Here is a 17,993-nt window from a genome sequence, read left to right as displayed (position 1 = left end):
ACCCAACTCTTGACATTGAACAGCACACTGCAGTCTTTCCGCCTTTCAGCGAATGACAGATGTGGGTCCAAAGAGATGCATGTTCTAAGCTGCCAATCAGTTCCGCCAGCACCTTAAGAAATGCTTCTGCAAAGAGGAAGAGCAGAGGGTGGAGAAGCCACCAGAGCTGCAGTAAATGCAGGTCCTGGCTTCACTGCAAGCTGAGTCTCTTGGGGTTTGCGTGCCCAATTTTCTGGACTGTGAGGTGAAGGCTGCAGTAATTTGGTGCAAGAGGTCGTTAGAAGTAACATTCAGTGCCGGGCGCGGTGGCTCAAGCCTGTAATCCCAGCACTTTGGGAGGCCGAGACGGGCGGATCACGAGGTCAGGAGATCGAGACCATCCTGGCTAACACGGTGAAACCCCGTCTCTACTAAAATACAAAAAAAATTAGCTGGGCGAGTGGCGGGCGCCTGTAGTCCCAGCTACTCGGGAGGCTGAGGCAGGAGAATGGCATGAACCCGGGAGGCGGGGCTTGCAGTGAGCTGAGATCCGGCCACTGCACTCCAGCCTGGGCGACAGAGCCAGACTCCGTCTCAAAAAAAAAAAAAAAAAAAAAAGAAGTAACATTCAGTAAAAATCTGAAATGGAATACCCTGGGACCCCATCCCCAGGAGGCCCGTGGGAGAGAGGCTGAGGGAGGCCCTGAAGTCGCTGCCTCGGGAGCTCCCTGTGCTCTGCCTCCTTGTCTGTGAAACGGGGTCACAGTTCCCACCACACAGGCCAGCTGTGAGGGTAGACGAGCCGACGGCCATAAGGCTTGCAGAGCAGCGTCTGGCATAAAGTGTTTAATGCCCCGAGTGCACGTCAGCAATCGCCAGCTTTGTTTTTTTTTTTTTTTTTTTTAGAGACATGGCTTGCTCTGTTGCCCAGGCTGGAGTGCAGTGGTGCAGTCACAGCTCACTGAAGCCTCGAACTCCTGGGCTCAAGCGATCCTCCCACTTCAGCTTCCTGAGTAGCTGGGACCATAGGCGCGCATCACCACGCCTGGCTAACTGTATTTTATTATTTTTAAATTTTAGATTTAGAAGTACACGTGCAGTTTTTTTCTTCATCTTTTTGGAGAGATGAGGCCTTGCCATGTTGGCCAGGCTGGTCTCAAACTCCTAAGCTCAAGTGATCCTCCCACCTCAGCCTCCCAAAGTGCTGGGATTACAGGTGTGAGCCACCATGCCCAGCTAGTATTTTCTTTTCTAATTTGGAAACAGTTTTGAATACAGCTGACAAAGAACAAATTTGGATATTTTTCCAGGTCTCAAAAAAAAATGGTGAGTCCCTACCAGGCACAGAGATTGCATAAGAACGATCTTAGTGTCCTCAGATGCAGAGCATGACCGCCCTGGTGCACGCATCCAACAGGAGGTGGGGGCACTTGGAACTGCACAGGGGAGCGGGAGAGCTGGGGAGGCAAACGAGGAAAAGCTACTGTGGCGAGTTCATGGCCCACGGAGCAGCACGGGCTGTGTGTCCCAAGGCTCTATGGCTGCTGAACGGACGCCTCCTTAGAGTTCTGCAGCAGATCTTGCCCCACACTGAAGCCCACTGGGCCACACTGTCCATCCCAGGAAAGTGGCCGATTCGCAGACTCAAAGAGAACCGCAGAAATTCTGGTCTCAGAGGGGCTGGGCCGAGGCCCCCACGTCACACACACAGCACCCATGTGGCCAGACAACTACATTCTGCAACAAAATCCAGACGTATTTAAGAAGCCAGGCTACAAAACAGGCCACGGAAAACCACACTTTGAAGGTTTCACATGAAAGCGTGTGCCCGGGCCAAGTGGAAGAGCTGCGTCCCACAGTCTTCAACGCGATGCTCCTTAAAATGCTGGTTCTCCACAGGCAAGAGTGACTATTGGGTACTTTTAAAAATACGCCTCAGTGAATCACAGCTCAGCTGGTCGGTGCTGGTACCTGCTGAGCACCCGGGGGAGCAGGTATGTGGCCTGGGCGGGGCCAGGCACGGCTCACCACCTGCTGGGACGGCTCACCTGACTGCGTGATGATGACACTGAACTGCAGGAGCTCTGGCGAGTGTGCTGTCCAGTCGAGGTGCGACGCAGTCACCCGCTCCAGGAGGGGACCCATGTGCTTGCGATAGAGGTCCTGGCAGCCACTGACACCCTCCGCTCTGGCCAGCAAGTCCATCGTCTCCTGTGCCTGGAGGTTACAAGTCAGAGACTGAGACAATTCCAACACTCAGGGCTCAAGCCTGCCTGCCGGGACTCACCATCCCCCTCACGCGTAAGAACCACACAGGCCGGGCCTGCCGGGATAACCGGGAGGGAGGCTGCCACAGGGAGCCCCGACCAGGGTGCAGGAGAGTGAGAGCCACGGGCGTAGGGTGAGACCCTGATCCCATTCACGCCAACGCCGTCTCTGCAGCGTATCATGAAGCAAGCACTGTGCACACTGGGACGCACACAGCATGGGTGGTCCCGGGGCTCACACGGACCCTGGGCGTCCGCCTGGGCAGGCACTGTGCACACTGGGATGCACGCAGCACAGGTGGTCCCGGGGCTCCCACGGACCCTGGGTGTCCCCCCAGACAGGCAGGGCTCCTCTGAGGCAGTGAGGGGCAGAGACGGACGGGCAAGTGGCTTAAAGAGTTAAGCCCAGCAGACCAGACCTCCAAGTAAAACGGGGCAGAGAGAGATGATAACCTTGGCTGCCTTTTACTTTTAGCTGGCTGCTCTCCTTGGGGGCTTAGGAACAGAGGAAGGGCTGAGGCTCCCTGATGGCCACTGCCTCAGGCCTGGAGTCTGAATCTGGGGCTGCCTGGCTTCCTCCCCCATGGCCAGCAGGCAAAGACTGCTTTCGCTGGTATCTAAGGCCCTATCAGTGACAGCGTCTGCTGAGACACACGCCCCTTGGAAAGCTTGTTTTTAAAGAGGCCCCAAGAAGGGAGGCGAGAGCAGCAGCCTCCTCCACGCCAGGTTCCCCGTGGTACGTTCAGACCGTGAATCTCCCAGATCAGAGAGAACCTGCCGAGACGGGCTGTCCACAGAGACAGAACAGGAAGAAGAACTAAGTCTCAGCTTCCAGAGAGGCAGACAGACACTGCGGCCTCCAGGGGCCCGAGGAGCCCACAAGGAGGTTGGGGTTAAAAGACTTTTGTGCATAATGGCCGGGCACGGTGGCTCATGCCTATGATCCTAGCCCTTTGGGAGGCTGAGACAGGTGGATCACCTGCGGTCAGGAGCTTGAGACCAACCTGGCCAACACGGCAAAACCTTGTCTCTACTAAAAATACAAAAATTAGCTGGGTGTGGTGGCGAGCACCTGTAATCCCAGCTACTCAGTTGGCTGAGGCAGGAGAGTGCCTTGAACCCAGGAGGCGGAAGTTGCAATGAGCCGAGATTGTGCCACTGCACTCCAGCCTGGGCGACAGACTCCACTGAAAAAAAAGATGATTTTGGGGCATAAACAGGGAGCCCATGGGCGAGAACTAATTCTGAACGCTGTGCTGCAATTAGAGTGGGAAATCGTGGTATCTTCTGTGTAGACTCACAGTCACACGTGCACTATTTTTCTTTTTTTTTGAGACGGAGTCTCGCTCTGTTGCCCAGCCCAGGCTGGAGTGCAATGGCACAATCTCGGCTCACTGCAACCTCTGCTTCCCCAGTTGAAGTGATTCTCCTGCCTCAGCCTCCTGAGTAGCTGGGATTACAGGCGCTGGCCACCACGCCCAGCTAATTTTTTGTATTTTCAGTAGAGACGGGGTTTCACCACGTTGGCCAGGATGGTCTCGAACTCCTGACCTCAGGTGACCCACCCGCCTCAGTCTCCCGATGTGCTGGGATGCGCATGGCGACACCTGCTCTATTAAACCCCACTCAGGTGCGCAGGTTTAAAGGTGATGTCTTATTTCTTGTTTGCTTCTTTGCTGTGGACCCTAAAATTAAACAGCGGTCTCCACTCCCTGATGCCGGAATACACTGGCAGCCGGAGGGCTGCCTGAAGGCTGTTACCTGGGGACTCACCCGCAAGGTTCTCAATCCCTGGTCTTTGCTGGTCAGACAGGTTTGAGGCCTGGGGCTTGCGCGCAGAGGGGATGCATGGGAGACAGTTCCCCTCACTTAAGAGATGCCTTCAAGCTGTGAGCTCCACGAGGCCAAGCAGCAGCCACCACCGTCAGCCTTACCTTGTCCCTCAGGCCGGTGGCACTTGCAAGGGCCACTATTGTCAGCAGCACGTCCATGAGCTGCAGGCTGCCCACGCCGCAGTCCTCACGACACACAGACACCAGAGTCTGCACACACAGCAGCAGGCGCTCCAGGTAGAGGTCCTGGAAGAGACCAGTGGCACCGTCAGGGCTTGGTACAGTTTGGCTGTGTCCTCACCTGAATCCTATCTTGAACTGCAGCTCCCATAATCCCCATGTGTTCTGGGAGGAACCCTGTGGGAGGGAATCGAATCATGGGGGTGGGATTTTCCGTGCTGTTCTCATGGTAGTCTCACACGAGATCTGATGGTTTTATGAAGGGCAGTAACCTGCACACACTCCCTTGCTGCCGCCATGGAAGACGTGACTTTGCTCTTCCTTCGCCTGCCGCCGTGATTGTGAGGCCTCCCCAGCCATGTGGAACTCTGAGTCCATGAAACCTCTTTTCGTTGTAAACTACCTAGTCTCTGGTAGGTCTTTATTAGCAGCATAAGAATGGACTAATACAGGGCTCCTGCCCTGGCTCCAGCCCCAGGGCTGACAGAACCCGCCCGGGGCTCCTAGTCTATGGCTCACAAGGGGCAGCGGGCATGGGAGAGCCCTCGCAGGGACAGCCCCCAGGTGCTGGCGCGTCAACCACAGAAGGACGTGCTTGACGACGGGAAAACTCAACACAGACTGGGAGCTAAGGAATCTGTGCTTATTTTGTGAAATGGGAACAGGCACTTCAGCTATGTGGTGAAGAAGCCGCATTAGGGATGCACACCACGGTACCTGTGAGAGAAATGACAGCGCATTGCATTATCTGCTTTTTAACACGCCCGAGTTCTCCCCGCCCTCCAAAGTGGCCCCAGGCAGGCAGAACGTGAATGCAAAGGGCTGGCCAGCACTGAAGCTAGCGGATCTTCGCTCTGCCGCCTGCCCCTCTTCCGTGCATTTTTGGATATTTCTATAACACCAAGTTTTAACAAAGACAAAATTCTATGGTTTAAAGTGTTTCCTGATTGATGGGGAGGTGGAGTCTCAGCTCTGCACCTAAGGCTGCGCTGGTTGAAGGCTTCTCCTCCCAGCTCCAGCCTCATCCGCTGTGAATCAGCCAGGATCTGAAGCCCGCAACACAGTGGCCGTGTGCTGGACCCAAGAATTCCTACGGCTTTGTGTATGCTTACTTCTTTCTAAATAAATTTTAACTTATTTTTCAGAGACAGGGTCTTGCTCTGTTGCCCAGGCTGGAGTGCAGTGGTGCAGCTGTGGCTCACTGCAGCCTCAAACTCCTAGGCTTAAGTGATCCTCCTGCCGTGGCCTCCCAAAGGGCTGGGATTACAGATAAGAACCACCACGCCTGGCCTGTATTTACTTCTTATAATATCCCTCTAATGTCTATTTGATGTATGTTTCATAAAGTACAGAGTGAGTTAGGACAGTGGTCATGTATGTAATTTAAACGTGATTTATCAACAGTGTACATATATTGGAGGCTTATGTTTAAACTGCTTCTTACTAATGGGGGTGTGAGTTCAAAAAAGTTTGGTAATTATTTGGCTAGACAATAGGTTGGCTCTAAATTTCCTAATCAGTTATAAAACTCTAAGCCCCATTCCCCACTGATGTAAATCACGAAATGCCAAACAAAACACTCCCGCTATACGACAGCGCCGTCCTTGCACCCTGGCCCCGCCCTGGCCCACAGAAGACACAGAGCTGTGTGGCCCCGTCCACCTCGGAGTTGGCGGAGCTGCGTGGCCCCGCCCTGGCCCACAGAAGACACGGAGCTGCGCAGCCCCGTCCACCTCGGAGCTGGCAGAGCTGCGTGGCGCCGTCTACCTTGGAGCTGGCGGAGCAGAGTGGCCCTGTCGTGGCCCCAACTCCCACACAAGCTACCGATTTCTGTTTTTATTCCATTCCTGACTTTTCCCGCAGCCATTTCTCTGAGGCCCGCACTGACTGGCTGACTTCTGAGGACACTATCTGGCTGCTTTCTAGAATGACCTGTCATGTACATTTCAGGAGCTACCATCTTTTCGGTTAAAAAGGGAAGGTGCATTTAGAAGACATGGCCCCTCCTGGCTGACTGCGCCTCCGAGCACGGGAACAAACGGGGAAGCAGGCATCCTGTGCAGCAAGCGCCACCCTCCTGCCACAAATGCAGCACCGTCTCGGAGGAACTGACAAGACTTCACATTTACAGATTCCTCTATATTTGACCAGACGATTTTCAGTGTCTGCCTACATACACACACACACACACACACACACACACACACACACACACACACACACAGAATGAAAAAGAAAAAAGATACAGCAAGAAATAATTCTCAGTATTTCTTGAAAGAGTATTTCAAACATTGTTTTCTGAAACAATGTTATCTAAGATTGGAAAGTTTTTAATTCAGAAAGCACAAGAGACTCCTGTTTTAACAATGGCAATGGCATCCCAGAACTGCCCGCTTCCCTGCGTGAGAAGCGAATTGGTGAGTTACCCATTTCCTCACTCTAGGCGCCCACCTGTCCTAAACTCCCTCCCAGGAGACTCCAGTTCCCCTCTGTCGAGCTCCAGGGGCGCTGCTGGGCCCAAGACACCTGGAAGTACCTACTGCTAAAACCATTTCCTGTGAACCCCAGGGCAGGGGGTTGAAGCCAGGCTCAGTTTAGAATACATCTTCACGGACTTCTGTTTGAACATGGGCTTTTAAAACAATTTCAGTTTGTTCTTGAAAGACATTTTTAACCTGTTCTCATAGCTACTGGAGAATAATTGCAGGAAACATAATCGACTTCCTGAATGACACAAACAAAGCCCAGCCAGCCGCGGGAAGAGCACAGAGCCGTGGGCCTGACTCTGACGGAGACCTAAGTGCATTCACCCTTTCTTGCCAAGAATTTAAGTCTGCTAAGGAGTAAAATGGGGCCAGGCGCGGTGGCTCACGCCTGTAATCCCACCACTTTGGGAGGCCGAGGTGGGCGGATCACTTGAAGTCAGGAGTTCGAGACCAGCCTGGCCAACACGGTGAAACCCCGTCTCTAATAAAAACACAAAAATTAGCCAGGCGTGGTGGCGGGCGCCTATAATCCCGGCTACTTGGGAGGCTGAGGCAGGAGAATTGCTTGAACCCGGGAGGAGGAGATTGCAGTGAGCTGAGATTGTGCCACTGCACTCCAGCCTGGGCGACAGAGAAAGACTCTGTCCCAAAAAGTAAATAAATAAAAATAAATAATAAACAAATTATCCCGGCGTGGTGGTGCACAACCGTAGTCCCAGCGGCTCAGGAGGCTGAGGTGGGAGGATCACTCTGAAACAAAAAAATGAAAACAAGGAAGGAGTGAAATGTACATCTTGGGTGTTCACTGTGACTGGCTCCTTGGCCAAAGGGCCACACATGTTCGCAGCCTGGAAGGTTGAGGCTGGCTCCCCAGGCTGTGTGACTGGGCTTTGTCAGAAGGAGGTCTCTGTTTGAAAGATCGTGAGCAAATTTTTCCTCGATAAAACTGGAAGATGGGGAGCCAAACACACAACTGCGGGACGACACAATTCCGTTTTCCTGTAACCAACATGGAGACGTGAAAACTTCACGTTCTTTGCTATAAACTTTGTGAGATACGGATTTAGGCACCTGTGCACATTTTCAAGTTATGCCCTTCTAGGGAAAAATGCTTCTGGCTTGCAAATCTATATACAGAAATCAAAGCGATCCTCACAACCCCTTGTGAGTAAAGGAAAGCGCAGAACTGACACAGATTGGATGATGTGTTAAAAACGGGTTTTGGGAAAAGCTGGAACGTGGCTGAAGCGCCATGAGTACATGGTCCGGCTCCCTCCCCCGCTCCCTTCCTGACCCCAGCTCTGTTTCCGTCCCTCTGTGTATTCCAGGAACTGTTTACAGGTTTCTTAAAACAGTTCACAATAATGACTGTTAATAGCCCCACCTCTCGTTCTGAGGACAGAGAGGGAGCTGGACACAGGACAGGCTGGGCTGAGAGCAGAGGGCAAGTCCCCGTGCCCCAGGCCAGCTTTGGGGCCATAGAAGCTGCCAGAAATGATCAAGCCGGAGCAAGTGCCGGCCTCCAGGGGCGAGCTGAGGTCTGCCCTGCATGGGACGGCCACCCGGTGGGGGCCGCCCTGTGTCCTAGAAAGATCTGGGGTGCTGGGTCCGACACACACAGACAGGGACGACTCGCCTCCAAACCAAAGCAAAGTCATCACTTCTTCTTCCATAGAAAACAATTATGGATTATTCTAAACAATTAAGTCCAACTACCCAGGCTGTTCCAGCTTCTGAGCTCAAGGATTTGCTGCTCAATTTAAAATTAAACAAACGTCTCTGGCAAATCCTCAGCTGGGCTGTGTGAAGCACAGATCGGAACGCCAGGCAGGGCTGATGGGGAACAGGCTGCCGGCGCCCCCGAGGATGCGCAATCTGTGCAGGTACCGTGGGGACTGGGTGGCATGGCGCGTGGGGACTGGGTGGGATGGCGCGTGGGGACTGGGTGGGATGGAGCGTGGGGACTGGGTGGGATGGAGCGTGGGGACTGGGTGGGATGGCGCGTGGGGACTGGGTGGGATGGCGCGTGGGGACTGGGTGGGATGGCGGACATGCGACCACGCTCCTCAGGGGTGAGACGATGCAGACCCCGCATCTACCCCCAGCAGCACGGGTCAGCGGTCCCCGCCGTGGACACCTCCTGAGTCATTGAACACGTGAACCGTGGCCAGAACTGTGGCCAGTGTGGCCAAGAAATGTGCAGCAACCAATGTAAATGTGAGCGGCCACCTGGGGCTGGAGCTGGGGCTGGGGCTGGAGCTCTGCACAGTGCAGGACGAGGCCCTGGAACGAGGGGTACCAGTGAGGGCACCCCAGCTACCGCAGGTGTTTCTGATGGCCCGGCCTGGCGGCACAGGGCGGACCCACAGACACATCACTGGGTGTTTCTGACAGCCCGGACTGGCAGCACGGGGTGGACCCACAAACATGTCATTACGACGGCAGACGGCCAGGCAGGGGAGGCTCCTCTTCTCCACTCCCCCCTTTCCCAAGTGCTCTTACGTTTTCAGACGCCTGGCAGATGTGGGCCTGTGCCAGCTCCGTGGCGATGGCCGCCAGGTGCGGCTGGAGGGCTTCTCGGGGGCAACCCCGCATGGCGGAGGCCAGCACCAGGAGGCCGGAGGCGGAGGGCGCCTTCTTCAGCGTCGATAAGATCAACTTCAGAAACACCTCAGGGCTGACAAATGTCCCGACGAGCTCTGCGGATCTCATACACTGCGAGAAACAAACACGACAGCTCAGAGCCAAACCGAGGGTCTCAGCTGGGCTCCCACTGCGAGAAACAAACATGAGAACTCAGAGCCAAACCGAGGGTCTCAGCCGGGCTCCCACTGCGAGAAACAAACACGAGAACTCAGAGCCAAACCCAAGGGTCTCAGCCGGGCTCCTGCTCTCGGCACTGTGGTCCCCAGACAGCCCCGTGTTAGGCCGAGTGAGTCCTTGGCACCTGCTCAGAGCCCTCAGGAAAGGTACAAGAGTCCTCGTGCGATCTCAGAACGTCCCCAAGGCCAGGCTTGCAGCCAGTGAGCTGGACACACCCCGCAGGCAGCGAAGTCCGGCCCAAAGGAAGGCTGTGTCTGAGCTGCGGGGTTCACCGCATGCCCCTCATTGGACGCCAGTGACCCAACCTTCCCATCGCCAAGCGGATCACACACACCAGCCCCTCTGCACCGTGGGACTCACAGCAGATCACACACACCAGCCCCTCTGTACCGTGGGACTGTATAGTGGATCACACACATGTCTCCTGTCCTGCCTCAGCCTCGCCCCGTGTCTCTTGCTCTCCCATAGATTCCACAGAGGACTACAGATGATTTTAAATTCATGGTAGTTTTTGAAAAGTAGAAACATGACATGTAAATAACATGGAAACTGGAACATTTACTTTAAATCAGTCACAATGATGTAGATTTTTTTTGTTTTATCTGAGACAGTGTCTCACTCCGTCGCCCAGGCTGGAGAGTAGTGGTGCTATCATAGCTCACTGCAGCTTTGACCTCCCGGGCTCAGGTGATCCTCCCACCTCAGCCTCCCAGTAGCTGGAACCACAGGTGCACGCCATGACGCACAGCTAGTAACAGTGACCTGGACCACTAAAAGTAAAAGCTACTGGCAAGGCCTCCTTCAATGGAATTTAAGGTTCAAGATGAGGATATTTTGAACTGAAACCTCAAGTCAAAGCTTTAGTTGTTCTCCTGAGCACTGGGAAGTGTCCTTGTGGGGCGGGTGTGAAGTCCCCACGGTGGTGACTATCAGCACAGACCGTGGCCCAGCCTAGTGAGCAGGAGTGGCCCGAGCATGGGACTCCCTTGTGCGTACCCACTGTTGCCGAGGCGATAACCATCAGCCGAGTGCAGACAGGGAGTGAGAAAGAGGATGGCACCACGGATGACACTCACAGGACACCTGAGGCTGTGCCCTCCCCGCCGCCAGGTGCCCCCACAGCCCCTGTGAGGCCTGGAAGGCGTCTGAGGACAGCCCGGATGTCAATGCTGAACTCTGGGCATCTCGGTCCTCAGTCAGCAGCCTGGTCCCTGTCTGGCGCACGTTTACACAACACGCACCCGGCACTGCGCCCGAGTGTGCTTGAAGACCAGCATGGAGGGTTCACCCTCAACACGTTGTTCCCTACAGGTACAGAAAACAGACCGGTGGTTCCCACGGGCCGGGCCTGGGGAGGGGCTGCGGCCTGGGGGTGAGGGGAACGCTGTCTTGGCTGCAGGGTGGCCTCCCAACTGTGTCTGTCACAGCCTCGGGCCCCGCACACCACAGAGGTGGGATCTTAAGCTCGAGTTAGAGCTCCGCGGCCACTCACGCTGTGGACCACGGCTGCCTCCTCGTCGGTGCAGGCCTGGAACAGGGTCCGGAGGACGATCTCCAGGTGCTGCGTGGCGTGGTCCTCGGCGTGCAGCAGCAGCACTGGCAGCAGCTGGGCCGACTTCACTCGGGTGCCCACCACCCAGTCTGTGATGTCGTGGCACAGGGCAGGGAGGATCTTGGAGAGGTTCCTGAAGACGAGCTCCCGGCAGCCCAGCACAGGGCGATGCTCTGGAACGAAAAAGAGAAAAAACAAGAAATGCACAAGCAAAACCTCAACAACTGAAGTTACCGCATGTCACATTTAAGGGACACCTGTGAGTTTCAAACTCACCATTTCAAAACAAGTCTCGGGGTGGACGCAAAGCTGCCAAATGCCCCTTTCATTCAGAACATTCACATAGGTGGTGCACGGCTGCAGTCCTAGCATTTTGGAGGCCAAGGCAGGTGGATCACTAGAGCCCAGGAATTCAAGACCAGCCTGGGCAACATGGCAAAGACCCCACCTCTATAAAAAACAGGAAGATGGGCCGGGCGCGGTGGCTCACGTCTGTAATCCCAGCACTTCGGGAGGCCGAGGCGGGAGGATCACGAGGTCAGGAGATTGAGACCATCCTGGCTAACATGGTGAAACCCCGTCTCTACTAAAAATACAAAAAAAAAAAAAAAACTAGCTGGGCGAGGTGGCGGGCGCCTGTAGTCCCAGCTACTCGGGAGGCTGAGGCAGGAGAATGGCGTGAACCAGGGGGGCGGAGCTTGCAGTGAGTGGAGATTGCGCCACGGCACTCCAGCCTGGGTGACAGAGTGAGACTCCATCTTAAAACAAAAACAAAAACCAAAAAAAAAACCAGGAAGATGAGCCAGGCGCCATGGTGCATGCCTGTGGTCCCAGCTACTCAGGAGGCTGAGGTGGGAAGACTGCGCCCCAGCACTCAGCCTGGGTGACAGAGTGAGACCCTATCCCAAGAAACAAAACAAAACATTTAGAGCCACACAGAGATGCAAGCAACACACTCGCCACACGTGCTGATGTGTATGATCAGAGAGACACGCCTGCGAAGCCATCACCACGGTGGGGGTGATGGCCACGTCCTTTGCCCGGCTTCCTCTGCTTCTCTGCAGTGCGGCCCCCACGGCGCCCCGGCACCCCCGGATCTGCTTTCTGTCCCGTGACCGGGCTGCACTTTCTTGCAGAGCTTGGCACAAGTGGAAGCCTGTCATTCACTCTCTTCTCTGCTTCTTTCGCTCTGCGTGGTTTTCTGAGGTCTGCCCGTGCCTGCTCCTTTCTGAAGCTGGGAAGTGGCCTGTTCTGGGGAGATGCCAGTTTGCTGTCTGCTCTTCTACAGAGCAGCACTTGAATGGTGTCCAGAGCAAGTTTGTGTGGCCTGTGCTTTCACTGTGCCAGGGCAAATACCAGCTGTGGAAGGGCTGGGTCACAGGGAAGGTGCATGTGTTTAACTGTTTTAGAAACTATTTTCTAAAGTGTTTGAGCCAGTCCGTGCTCCTTCCCATTCTCAGTGGCATGCGGTACACTCAGTCTTGAATTGAGACCCGTCTGAGAGGCATAGCGGCGTTTCCGTGTGGTTTTCCTCTGCATTCCCTGATGACTAACCACACTGAGCATCTTCTTCACGGGCTTGTTTGCCACCTGTGTTATCTTCCCTGGTGAAGGGTCTTTCCAAATTGTTTTCTGCCCATTTAAAAAACTGGAATGTTTTCCTACTGAGTTTCAAGAGCTCTTTCTGTACTCTGGAGACAAATCCCTACATACATCATCTCCAAACATCTCAGTCTTTGGTTTGTCTTTTCGTTTTCTCAACAGGCCTTTGAAAGAGCAGAAGTGTTCATTTTGGTGAAGTCCAGCACATTGCCTTGCCCTGTTACAGAGCGTGCTTTTGAGGACGCACCCAGGGAAGTGTGGCCCGGCCCGTGGTCACTAAGGCTTCATCCTAGCTCTGGTCTTCTGAGAACGTATCCAGGGAAGCGTGGCCCAGCCCACGGTCACAAAGGCTTCGTCGTCACTCTGCAGTCTTCTGAGGACGTATCCAGGGAAGCGTGGCCCGGCCCACGGTCATGAAGGCTTCGTCGTCACTCTGCAGTCTTCTGAGGACGTATCCAGGGAATCGTGGCCCGGCCTGCGGTCATGAAGGCTTCGTCCTAGCTCTGCGGTTCTGGGCTTTACCTTCAGGCCCCTGACACAACCGGGGTAGGTTTTTCACTCCCAGTTCACTTTCTGGCATGTGAGTAATCCTATCATGACAGCACCCTTATTAAAAGACTCCATTAAATGGTCTTTGAGCCTTCATCAAGTCAGTGGTCTGCATGCGGGCGCCTGTTTCTGGACTCTCGTTCCGCTCATTGGTCTGAAAGCCAACACCACGCAGCCCCTGACTGTGGTTCTGTGAGTCCTGCACCCAGGCACTGCTGCCATTCAGCCTCACTCCTCCCCAGTGTTTCGGTGGCTGTGGGTCCTTTGCACGCCCACAAGAATTTCACAATCAGTTTATTGATTTTTACACAAAAGCCTTCAGGGATTGATGAAAAGATTTTGATCTTAAAAATTCAGGCCGGGCATGGTGGCTCATGCCTGTAATCCCAGCACGTTGTGAGGCCGAGGCGGGTGGATCACCTAAGGTCAGGAGATCAAGACCAGCCTGACCAACATGGTGAAACCCCGTCTCTACTAAAAATAGAAAAAATAAGCTGGGTGTGGTGGCAGATGCCTGTAATCCCAGCTACTCGGAGGCTGAGGCAGGCAAATCGCTTGAACCCAGGAGGCGGAGCTTGCAGTGAGCCAAGATCACGGCACTGCACTCCAGCCTGAGCAACAGAGCGAGACTCCATCTCGAAAAAAATAAAAAACAAAAAATAAAAAATTCAGAGCAACTGTAAAGATAGAAATGAAACCATGACACGTCAGGATTTAAAGGGTCTTTTTCTATTTTTAGAGAAAGCATCTCACTCTGCCACTCAGGCTGGAGTGCAGTGGCACCATCTCGGCTCATGGAAACGTTCGCCTCCTGAGTTCTAGCAATTCTCCATTCTCATGTCTCAGCCTCCTGAGTAGCTGGTACTACAGGTGCACGCCACCACATCTGGCTAAGTTTTGTATTTTTAGTAGAGATGGGGTTTCACCATGTTGGCCAGCCTGGTCTTGAACTCCTGACCTCAATATTACAGGCATGCGCCACCAAGCGTGGCTGCACCTTTCTTCCTGATGATGATCCACTCTGGAAAGTTTGCAAAATGAGGGATGTGTGACCAAGAACAGCCAGGGAGGGGTCCGCTGACAGCTGAACAGAGCTTTGTGGGCACCTGGGCCTGTGGGTGTTTCCAAAGAAACACTGGCCGGTGCTGGGCAGGGGTACCCATGGCCTGGACACAGGCCGGGACTGGTTTGAGGCCTGTTAGGAACTGGGTTCCACAGCAGGAGGTAAGCAGATGGTGAAGGAGCGTGACCGCCTGAGCTCTACCTCCTGTCAGATCAGTGGCGGCATGAGGTTCTCAGGCGAGGGCAAACCCTCCTGTGAACTGTGCGTGCGAGGGATCTGGGTTACGCGCTCCTTATGAGAACCAAACGCCTCATGATCTGAGGGAGAACAATTTCATCCTGAAACCACCCTGCTCCCCGCCCCACCCATGGAAAAATTGTCTTCCACAAAACCAGTCCCTGGTGAAAAGGCAGGGGACCGCTAGTTCTGGGTACGGTCAAGTGCTGCTGAACAGTGGGGTGCGTTCTGGGAAACACGTCGCTGGGTGATTTGGTCGCCATGTGAATGTCCTACAGTGACACACACAAGCCTGGATGGCGCAGCCTCCTACACGCCCGGGCTGGGCGATGCCTGGGCTGTGTGATGCCTGTGCTGATGGGCTGGGCAACATCCGGGCTGCTGGGCTGGGCAACACCGGGCTGTGCGATACCTGTGAGGCTCCCAGGCTACGGACCTGTGCAGCAAGGTGACTGCACTCTACACGCAGAAACTGCAGCAGACGGTGAGCATTTGTTTCCGAACACAGAGAAGGTACAGGAGAAACACAATGTTACTACCTGAGGGGACCAGCCTCTTCCCTGCGGTCAGTCATGGACTCAAACGCCGTTATGCAGCACATGGTCTTATATGGTTCTGAAGCCTGTTTTTTTATATTTAATATTATAGCAGACATAGGCTGGGCACCGTGACTCACGCCTGTAATCCCAGCACTCTGGGAGGCCGAGGCGCGTGGATCACCTGAGGTCAGGAGATGGAGACCAGCCTGACCAATATGGTGAAACCCCGTCACTACTAAAAATACAAAAATTATCTGGGTGTGGTGGTGGGCGCCTGTAATCCCAGCTACTCGGGAGGCTGAGGCAGGACAGTCACTTGAACCTGGGAGGCGGAGGGTGCAGTGAGCTGGGATCATGCCACTGCACTCCAGCCTGGGTGACAGAGCAAGTCTGCCTCAAAAAAAGAAAACAAGTTCCTTCTTCTGCAACACCCCCGCCTAACTCAGAGCTGGCCAGTGCTCCACGTGTGGGTCCTTGCTGGCTTCAGACGATGCTAACCAGCTTTTCCAGCCCCTTTGCACAACGTAACGTTTCTGACAATTTCCATTCAAGCTTCCATCTTTCCAAACACACAGATGAAACACACAAGCAAAGCAGAATAGGTGCGAGCTCCGAGGTGGAACAGGAGAACGGAGGGAGGAGAAGGCTGTCACGTGGCAGCGTTCACCCACAGGGAACCCTGCTCACTTCTAAGTCAGGCTTTAAGAAGAGCCAACTCTGTCCTCCTGTGTGAAAAGCTCTGGCCGGCCACTCACCAGCACCACGAGGCGCTTTCCTTTACACTCAGGCATTGCCAAGGAAAACAATCTTAACAGAGGGATAGTCTCAAAGCAGAAAGGACTCTGGAGTGTTGTCACTGAGCCATCTGCGGCTGGCGGCTGGCAGTGCGATCGTCACACACACGCCAGGCGTGAATGTGTGCTTCCGTGTGAGAAGGGCACGGTGTTTGGGGAAGTGACTGACTTGAGGACAGTAAGTGATGCCCTCACAACCCTCCCAGCACGAAGCTTGGTTGTGAAGGTGGAGGTTTCAGTGCTGTTAACGGAAACTTATGCTGTGTCTGCAAAGCTAACGACAAACTATATGGTACGAATTATATTTCTATGTGGTGCGCACCTTATTTTCCCAGGAAACAGGAAAACTGGGCTCTGATTACACTTCAGATCCAGCACCACGTGAATTCCTTATTGATAGGTCATGACCTCTGAGCACGGCTTGCATTAGCTGTGATCTGAAAATATGACCAAACTTTGCCTGTTCACGCTCTTGGTGACCCAACCACAGGGTCGGACCATCTGTTCTTGCAGGTAAGACAGGCCACGCAGCCACTCATCGGCTCCCTGGGTGCTCAGAGCCACCGAGCCTGGCTCACTGCCTCTGGGTGCTGGGGATGGCAGCAGACGGACAGGCCCCTGGAGCGAGTGGTGAGGTGAGTACAGGGTCTGGGTCCACCGAGGACAAGGAGCACCTCCACCGAGGTAGGGGGCAGCTGCCAGAGCTCTGAGGGGAGCGGGAGCCAGAGCTGAGGCCCCGCTGCGGAGCGTGAAACAGTCTGATGCGGGACCTGCATCCAGGGCATGGCAGGGGTCCTCAAACTCCACACTCGGAAACAGAGAACCCGATTTAATAGATGACAGATGTGAACGGCCACCAAAGACGACGCATGGGTGCGCAGAAGCACAACACAGCACAGGAAAAGATCCCAACGTCCTCTTGTTAGGGAATCGCAAACAAAAACACCGCAGGCCACCACTGCGTACCAACCGACATGCTAAAAACAGCAAACCCCACTTCATATGCTGGCCTGACCACGGCACCCGGAAAGCTCGTCCAGTGCCCGTGGGGATGCGACGTGGCGCGAAGGGTGTGGAAAACAGCATGTGGTGAGTTTCTAACAAAGCAAGGACTGTACCTACGGCCCGGCAGTCCCACGCCTGAGTGTTTATCCGATAAAACACTCTCACAAAAACCAGACTGCAAGTGTTTACATCAGCTTTACCTGTGATGGTGAAAGACTAGAAAGCACCGAATGTGCCCCGCTGGTGACCGGATGGTCTGTCCACGGGAGGGAACGTGACTCACACGAAGAAGGAAAGTGCTGCACACAGGTGCCACGCACGAGCCTCCAACGCGCCACGCAGAGAGGAAGGAGCAGACGCCAGCGGTCATGCTCCCACGACCTCATGCTCGTGACATCCTGGAAGAGACGCACAGGACGCAGCCCACAGCAGCAGTGCCAGGGCCCAAGGTTCTGGGAGGTGGAGATGCCCACATGCGGGGGACAGAGGCAATGCTGCTCAAAACTCACAGAGCTGTAGCCCTGAAGGGTGAACGCAGGATGGTCCTGGGGGAAGGGATGTCACAGACTCTGGGCAGGGTGGGCAGGGGGCAGCAGGATGGTAAGCAGGGCATCACAGACCCTAGGCATGGCGGGCAGGGGCAGCAGGATGTTAAGGAGGACGTCACAGACCCTGGGCACGGCGGGCGGCGGCGGCAGGATGGTAGGGAGGGCGTCACAGACCCTGGGCATGGCGGGCAGGGGCAGCAGGATGTTAAGGAGGACATCACAGACCCTGGGCACGATGGGTGGGGGCGGCAGGATGGTAAGGAGGGCATCACAGACCCTGGGCATGGTGGCCGGGGGGCGGCAGGATGGTAAGGAGGGCGTCACAGACCCTGGGCACGGCGGGCGGGAGCGGCAGGATGGTAGGGAGGGCATTTGCTTGGCGATACAAGGCCAGTGCAAACTTCTGAGGAAGAGACTCAGATAATCTTCTGATCTGACATTTAAAATACTGTAGAAAAAAATCTGAGAAATCGTATTTAAAATTCAAATCTACAGACTGAAGCAAAGTAATTTGAGGGGAAAATGCCAAAAATCTAA

At 54.6% G+C, this 17,993-nt stretch overlaps 1 protein-coding gene and 1 long non-coding RNA gene across 5 annotated transcripts in view; one reads left to right on the top strand and one right to left on the bottom strand.

Moving 5' to 3' along the window:
- The window catches only part of DNAAF5 (dynein axonemal assembly factor 5), a 54,064-nt gene that overhangs the window by 17,430 nt on the left and 18,641 nt on the right, over positions 1–17,993 (bottom strand). For all 4 annotated transcript variants that reach the window (XR_012432140.1, XR_012432141.1, XM_045389828.3 and 1 more), the window contains 4 exons: positions 11,060–11,292; positions 9,247–9,459; positions 4,181–4,324; positions 2,028–2,196 (listed from right to left, as the gene is read on the bottom strand). Coding sequence is in view for 2 of the 4 variants with exons in the window: in XM_045389828.3 (XP_045245763.2) it covers positions 2,028–2,196; positions 4,181–4,324; positions 9,247–9,459; positions 11,060–11,292 (759 nt within the window). In the remaining 2 variants the exon portion in view is untranslated. The remainder of the gene's footprint in view (positions 1–2,027; positions 2,197–4,180; positions 4,325–9,246; positions 9,460–11,059; positions 11,293–17,993) is intronic.
- LOC141409818 (uncharacterized) lies at positions 8,145–13,344 on the top strand. Its single transcript, XR_012432143.1, has 2 exons — positions 8,145–8,627; positions 12,884–13,344. It is a non-coding gene; the product is annotated as an uncharacterized lncRNA (long non-coding RNA).

Source organism: Macaca fascicularis, chromosome 3 (assembly GCF_037993035.2).
Source record: "Macaca fascicularis isolate 582-1 chromosome 3, T2T-MFA8v1.1".
Taxonomy (NCBI): Eukaryota; Metazoa; Chordata; class Mammalia; order Primates; family Cercopithecidae; genus Macaca; species Macaca fascicularis.
Note: the sequence above shows the minus strand (reverse complement) of the source record. Positions and strands in the feature narration are given on the sequence as shown.